At 39.4% G+C, this 7,746-nt stretch overlaps 1 protein-coding gene across 3 annotated transcripts in view; it reads left to right on the top strand.

Annotated features, from left to right (window-relative positions):
• The window catches only part of bcas1 (brain enriched myelin associated protein 1), a 21,052-nt gene extending 13,306 nt beyond the window's left edge, over positions 1 to 7,746 (top strand). For 2 of the 3 annotated variants that reach the window (XM_019866283.1, XM_019866274.1), the window contains exons 7-15: positions 1,839 to 1,874; positions 2,164 to 2,382; positions 3,031 to 3,093; positions 3,234 to 3,275; positions 3,383 to 3,441; positions 4,112 to 4,148; positions 4,736 to 4,858; positions 5,566 to 5,781; positions 6,910 to 7,746. In XM_019866283.1, the coding sequence (XP_019721842.1) occupies positions 1,839 to 1,874; positions 2,164 to 2,382; positions 3,031 to 3,093; positions 3,234 to 3,275; positions 3,383 to 3,441; positions 4,112 to 4,148; positions 4,736 to 4,858; positions 5,566 to 5,781; positions 6,910 to 6,981 (867 nt within the window). In that variant the 3' untranslated portion in view covers positions 6,982 to 7,746. The remainder of the gene's footprint in view (positions 1 to 1,838; positions 1,875 to 2,163; positions 2,383 to 3,030; positions 3,094 to 3,233; positions 3,276 to 3,382; positions 3,442 to 4,111; positions 4,149 to 4,735; positions 4,859 to 5,565; positions 5,782 to 6,909) is intronic. The other variant, XM_019866293.1, reaches the window with a different exon arrangement.

Raw genomic sequence — 7,746 nt, 5'->3', positions numbered from 1 at the left:
ATGTTTTTTCACTTTTGTTGCATGATCTGTCAGTGCAACGCATCCACGTGAGCCATAGTTAATTAAGTCACTACAATACACACAATAAGCTTTGCCTGCTACGTCAAAGCTTATTGTCCAAGAGCTTCTGTAACTTCGTCGAACTTGGAACCAATTTTAACCTTTACAGTGACTTTTCTGTCAAGCCAGTCCAATCGGAATTTATTCTTGACATTTGAGTCAATTTCTAGGATTAAAGACTCCTGATCTTTCGTCAAAATTTTCATAATTCCGCTCAAAACGATCCCAGAACAATGAATTTGCGAGACGAACAGGCCGCCATGAATCAGGTAAAACAATATGTTACATGCAATTTGATTGGTCCAATCGCTTGTCGTTAACCAATCGCTGGGCCGTTTATAATCGAGCTAAGACTTCCGGAACAAATAATGCCTTCAGTGATCTGATTAGTTGAAGCTTTCATACACGTCCAATCGCAGGGCTGTTTACAAACGGAAAACGGAGAGACTGTTCGGGAGAGCTCGTGAAAACTCGACGATAAGGTACCTGACCGCCCCTAAAATTTTCTCAACGGATTTAGACGATTCACAAAAATGATCAATTTAAGAAATAAAACGGCGGATTTCCGCGGATGCGCGGAAAATTGCCATGTATGTTGATAGCTCATTCTATCTTTCTATTTTATTTTATTTTGCAGTAAATTGTTCAACATTTTAAATGTCACCGGACAATAAGGATTGTGTTTACATACAAAGTTTGACAAAAGGGAAGGTCCTGCCCTGCCCCCTCCCTCCTTATTTTCCAGGCCATATCAACCAATGAAAACTTGGAAATATATTTTATTTTATTTGGCAGAACTGTCCTATAAATGCACTCTTCAGACCGCACCTCCTCTCCACATAGATGATATTGGAGACGGGCAACAACTCTCTAGGCCACCATAACTTTGTTTTAATGAACCAAGGGCAGGCAACCGGGAGTATTGAATGTTTTGAGCCAATGCTTAACGAGGCAGTAAAGATACTTTAGTTCCAGTGATCACAGTCTGATTGGTGAATGCAGGTCAATATCTGACGCCTCAAGTAGCCCTTAAACTATGAATTATGCTGATTTCAATGTTCAACATCAAAGCAATGCGTTGATGCTAAGATGGGTTTTGAGTTGAGAGGAACTTGGATGGCTACTTCAGAATCCATTTGCCATAAGAAGCCATTCTTATCTTTACAAATATCTCCTTGTACAAACATCGACATTCTAAACAAGTCTGCTTCGACATTCCAAATCATTGAACATAATATATACAAGTGTAGTCCAGTCGTACAGCGATGGCCGTGAAAAGATCATTTCTGGGTCTTAAGTGATCCAAAACGAGAGAGTTAGACTGTCGTCTTTTCCCAAATATTTTGCTATAAATGAGGATAGATGCAGTTTTCATCAGACAGTGACTTTGTGGAGCAAAAAAATTACACCACAAAATAATCAGCTTCCAATAATTGTGATCACATTAAAATGACACGGTATCAAAAGTAAAGAAAGAGAAAATGTTATCGCCACAATAAATGACGTTTAATTCAAGTACTGCCAATCTATTGCCAATGCCCAAATAAACAAGTACGACATTTCATTGGTTCACAGTTTAAAAAAGGGAATAGTCGCTTTTCATAGTAAGATGGCTAAGTTGTACTGACTGACACAGTTTATCCAATTCAGCGACTCGTTCAGACTTTGGTTCAGTCAGACAAGCCTTCTTTTTAATTGCTCCTAAATGGGATGTTTTATGACTACTGGCATTTTTCGCTGATCTACTCTAAAATGCTGCCTCTTCTGTTGCCAAACAGCGGCAGAGGGAGAAACAGCCAGCGCCAGCCACCACTGTGAGCACATTGTCTGTTTCCTTCTAAAGCCATTTGGTTACTTTCTGTGTTTGTGTTCGGTCGACCGCCTGTAAAAAACTCCTTTGTCATACTTTTGATAAATATTCAAATAGTCTTGGTTTTTAGTACTGTTAAATGCACAGTGTATTACTTTGCAATGGCTACTGTATTGCAGCATGATAGTATGATGGTTGGTACGTCTGCCTCACATTCAGGAAATCGGCATAGAGAGAGCATGTTTTCCCCATTTTTGCAGGCTAGCATTCTAACTCGGTGTTTCTCTCCCAAGGTTGTACAAGTATCTGATCCTTCCGCAGCCTCCAAGGGAATGTTGATCCCACCACCTCCTCCTCCAGAGCTTCCAAAACTGGAAGTCAAAGTGGAGCTAAGTGGCAAATCCACTAAACCTACCACCTCCAAAGAAAACCCAAAATCTGTGGCAAAGAGCGCAGAATCCCCCAAAGGGAAGTCAGCCAAAGATGTTTTGAGCACATTCTTTCGTTCAAAGGTAAATAAACACAACACCACATGTGCAATATACCTGTCGTAAGTTACTAAATTGTTGGTGAGTTTGAGGTACAGTTATCAGCTTGTTGACGTATGCCACTAGGACCCAAGGGTAGAAAGAGATCCACTTACCATTTAAGCGCACTGTTCAGGACATGCTGAAAGTCAGATGCTCGGCATACCCTGCGAGCATCTTTTGAACTATGTGATGGTTGATTTTACTTGGACGTGGGCAACACTTCATGTATATTTTATCTCGGCCTCAGTTTTTGGATCACAAAAGCATGGCATGTGAACAGGGGTGTGTAGACTTTTGAAATCCTCTGTATGTTTGGTGGAATACATCTCAAAATGTGTATTTGCATTCGTTTCAAGAAAATGTATCTTTAATGATACCCTTTGAGTTTATTTTGATCTTTGGCTGAAAAAGAAGTACGGTAGTTATTGTGCGATATTGTGAGATGTTACCAATGTTCAATTGATGATAATGTTATTTATGTTCTGTTCTTTTGGTATCGATTTCTTTATGTTTCATTACATGTCACACTGGCAAAACATGCGTTGCATGCAGAGATCGCAGACTAATGAGGTTTGCCATGAGTCATGATGATGCTTAACTCTCAATAAGACGTGTTTCAATATGCTGCAGACTAACAAGGAGACTCAACCGCAAGCAGTAGAAGCTGAAGTATATCCAATTGTAGAAACACAGGTAAACTTGTCCAGCTGCACCAAGGAAGTGTCCGAATCTATTTGAAGCTTTTCATGAGAAGCTTCAACTGCATACTGAACATTCATTGGAAAAAAAAAACAAGACAAACAAAACAAAAAAAAACTTAATTTACCCTGCAGGAAACTCCAGCGGATATGCCACAAGCAGCTGTAGAGGTTAAGGTAATTCACTGAAAGTAAATAAATATATTCACTGTCATTTACGAGAAGTAATCCTCCTTCATTTGTATTTAAAAAAAAAAATGTTTTCATTTGTATTTGCGAATGAGGCTGAAGAACCTCAGCAGACACCCGAAGATGCAACACAGACGGTTGTAGAGCAGAAGGTAAAGTCGCAAAAAAAATGTAAACAAAAGTCTTTCCTTTCTTTGGCAGCAGTAGACACGTTCAATACACATGAAATTCTGAACCCAAAAGTCTTTTATATGTTTTTTCGCGGGAGAAACTTCTTAAATTGCACAAAACTGTAAACCGCAAGCTCAAACCGCCATTGTGTAGAAATAATCATTATCATGGAAACATCACGATGGAAAAGACAACAGCAAGGCAGAGCTTCAGCATTGGCTGCCCTGATTAGTGTTCACTCACAGTATTTTCATAGTCATAATATCTTCTCTCACAACCCAGAGGTTCCAGTAAACGGCTACACAATGTGACATTTTTTTGGGGTCATTTTGTGTGTACTTGTGAATAATTACTCACTTTTGATTTTTAGCTGATTTCTTTATTTTTCTGTTCATACTTAAATGTGTGGTATTTTTGAGAAATTCATTCCGGTAAATCATCCTAAGTAATGTTGCTGCCGTGGCTAAAATCAGTTTGTTTACAGTGCATGTTAGTTAGGTGTGTGGATTAGGTCAGAGATACAGTGGGGTCAGACGGGTTCAATTAAAGTTACATAAAAACCTTGCTAGCTATTCCATAACTGCATGTTAGTTAGTTAGTTAGTTACTCAGTTGCATCATCGGTGGGGAAATAAAAACATATCCCTTTCCGCAGACGTTACAGACACCACAGCCGGAGGTAGAAAATGAGGTAATGTTGTGTATACTATATTATACTTAATGATGTTATACTTAATCAAATTTAAACACATTGACATTTAAATTCTTGCTGGGATTTGGTTCTTTTCTCCATCTTGCCTCAGTTAATAATCATGCCCTTTTATCTATCTTTGCATCCTTTTGACTTGCAGGTGTCAACTCTGATCATTACTTCAACAGCTTGTTTACTGGTTTGTTGGCTAAAATGGTTTTACTGGTTAGCATAAAACTTTGTGGAGTCGTGAGGCACGGGCCGAGGCCAATCGCATCCAGTTTGATGCAGATCGATTTGAAGGTCCGGGAATTAGTTTCACTTTTTGTTAAAATTATGGGCTGACACTGTCTTTCATTTCTTTATGAATAATGCATGAGTTCTACACAATTCTACTCACAGTGTTTTATCAAGACAATGTTCAGTAGAGACGAATCAGTGTGTGCTTTTTTTTCTATTCTTGCTGAGATTTGGTTCTGGTCTGAAACTTTTCCTCTCACCATCATCTTTCACTCTTAGATGTCCTTGTCATCATCCTCATAAAGTAGCTGGTGATGTTTATGATTCTTCTTTGTCTTTCACAAAAGAAGGTGGATCCTTCGAAAGCTGGGACTCTGGAGGCCACTGCCAAGGTCGAACCCCCACAGCCGATTCAGGAAGAGAAGAAACACCCATCAAAGTCATCATTCTTCTCCTTCTTCAAGCCTAAAGTAAGAACCTACTGTTCATTTTCTCTGTTACTGATCCTGTTGAAGTTGCAGACTGTCGGAACTGAAGGTGAAATGGGGCACACCTTGGACTCACCTGTCATATGTCATTTATGCAAAGTGCTTGCTATTTTTATTGAGGTGAACAATTTGTGATACACACTATTCAAGCACTTCTCACATCATTTGTGAAGTCCTGCATTGTCAGGAGTTTCAAGTCACGTCCTTATTGGCTATCCTTCCGTTTCACGTCACAATCACTGATTCCGTGGCTTGGCTGGCTGACTTTGGTGATAACAATGCAAGGGATTTGCAAGTGGAAAAAATGAACAGGGTGAACTTTCACGATCGTCTGCCCTGACGTTTTTTTTTTGTTTTATTTTTTTTGACAACTCAGTTTTAACTCACTCCACACCAAAGAATGCTTATTTACTCCAAACCAGGCGTCTTTGCTCGTGTATCTATTATTAGTGACAGACATCACAATGAAATGCTCTTCAACTTGATGACTTAAGGTAAATGTGTATCCACTTTTGGTTGGTTGGGAAACAGTGTCTTAGTGAACAATGAGAACTTTTGGAGTCTGATCATACATTGTGAGAGGAGCCACAACAAGCACATCGAAATCATGTTGACAGATTAGTTGAAGTACCGAACAAGCTAACTTACTACGCACCTTTCTCACGGTATTCTTCACTCACTGCTTTCAGGCCGGTGATCCCAAGAAGACGAGCCCTGCTCCTGTGAAAGCAGCAGACACACCTCCGGTGAAGACCAAAGAGGAGCCCAAAGCGGTAGCGAAGTCATGCGAGGTGGTCGTAGACGACAAAGCGGCCTCAGTGGCCCCCAAAGGTAGCGACAGTGCCGCCAATGCGGCCCGGAAGTCAGAGAAAAGGAACTCCATCCAGCTCTTCTTGAAACATCTGGTAATAATAATAATAATAATAATAATAATAAATTAAAATAAATAAATTAAAAATAGTTACAGGTCCCAGACCAACATTAATTAGTTACAGCTCTCTGGGGAGCTCATTTCAAAGGCCGTACCAAACACGTTGCAATATGCTGTTGCATTTTCTCCACTAGATGGCAGCAGCACCTCACCAGGTAAATCAACTTTTGTGTGGCCATGGACGGGGTTGTTTTTGCCAGAGTAGATTTGTTTGTGTGCAACCTGCCAGTTTACATGAACATGATGATTTTATTAGACAGTAGTTTGCATTTACTTTGATATATATTGTATTATTACAATGTTCATCTTGGAATTTATTTAGACTGACTGTCATTGTAAAAAATAAATAAATAATAAAAGAAACCTGTACAGTTTGGACTGCACATCACATGTAATCTGAGACCATTGGATATCAGATTTGAATTGCATGTATGTGAATGCTGGATCACAAGCAAATATCAAACCTGAGTTAGATGCCCCAAATTTAAACCTGCAAATCCACCTTTGTTCATGGTCGTCACATTATACCAGCTTGTAATCTGTTTTTCTCAATCAATTTCAGTCATCTCTGAGGGGAAATCTATTTTACCCTCTTTTGGATATTTTGCAAAATGTGAAGAACTAAAATTGTGTCAGAATTTCAGAGTGCATTTGGCGTCTTTTTGACTCCATACACCCATTTGCCCGCCCCCGATTAAGTAAATGTTTAGAGATTGCAGAAGGCAGTATTGGGGTTTTTTTTTTCATTCTCAGACTGACGTTTGCATTATGTATGCATGTAGATGGTTTCAGTGATACACACGATAGCAGATTTGTTTTGTCCCAGGCTAAATTTCGGATGTGTGCGAGAGACCCAAGGATGAGTGAGTTAGTGAATTAGTGAACATTTGACTCATTGTGTGCTGGCAATCCACACTGTGCCAGTGTGTACAAATGACAACATTGTCAAAATGATCCCAATTCGCAAAAACCTGCAACAAACAAAAACATTGTAATATGGATGTCAGTCATGCTTAGCCCGTAGTTGGCGATGTCACTTTTTAAGGAAACGCTACAAACATCAAGAGAAGTCTGATCCATGTTCTAATATTCCTGTCTTTAGGGGCAGAAACGTCACTCGACAGATGCCGGGGTCCAGACCGAGCCAGTCACCGTTGCTCCAGCGGCCAAATGAAAACAGAATCCATACTCCAGTTCTTCTGTATAGACTCCCCATCTATCTTTATTTTTCTCTGTGGCTCACGGCAACATTTCGCGGAACCATCATATTAATAATTGCTTGTTTTTGTCCGTTTCAACGTCAGTACAATTGGGGAAAAAAATCACATTGAAAATGAGCAGAGAGCACAGGTAGTTGAAGGTTGTGGAGTTTTGAGATGGTCTGCTTAGTGGCAATGTGGAGGAAGTCACCTTTTGCTCAAATTAAGTACTAGACATGAAATGAAATTAGCTTTATTTGGACTACAGTACTAATAAACATCTTTTACAGGATCCATGAGCACACTTTTGTTGCTGGGTGGCAAACAGAAACCTTTCTCTTTTCTTATTGAGTCAAACCTAAACTTGTATGCGCTTGACAAAATAGCCCGCACTTAAAGATGATGTTATGTTTATGTGAGCTGTTCACAGATATTTGATATCTGTTGAAGCCTTGAGATAAACCACAATCGTTACTATGTCTGGATATAATTGCAAGCTAAGAAAATAATAAATTCAAGTGGGAATGAACATAAAATTATCGTCAATGTTGTGCAAGTATGTGGCATAAATTGCAACTGACACCATATCAATATGATGTTGCCTCTTTGTGAACTGTCTAGTGGTGGCTGTCCTGTGGCATTTCCTTGTGCAATTAATTAACATTGTGATTTTGTCTGCTTCTATTAATGTGTTTATGTGTAACTTCCAGAGGACAATAAAAGAGGTTTGTCGTTTCTTG

Source organism: Hippocampus comes, unplaced genomic scaffold (genome assembly GCF_001891065.2).
Source record: "Hippocampus comes isolate QL1 unplaced genomic scaffold, H_comes_QL1_v1.1 scaffold409, whole genome shotgun sequence".
NCBI classification, from domain to species: Eukaryota; Metazoa; Chordata; class Actinopteri; order Syngnathiformes; family Syngnathidae; genus Hippocampus; species Hippocampus comes.
The sequence above is the reverse complement of the archived record's forward strand: the minus strand, read 5'-3'. Positions and strand labels throughout refer to the sequence as shown.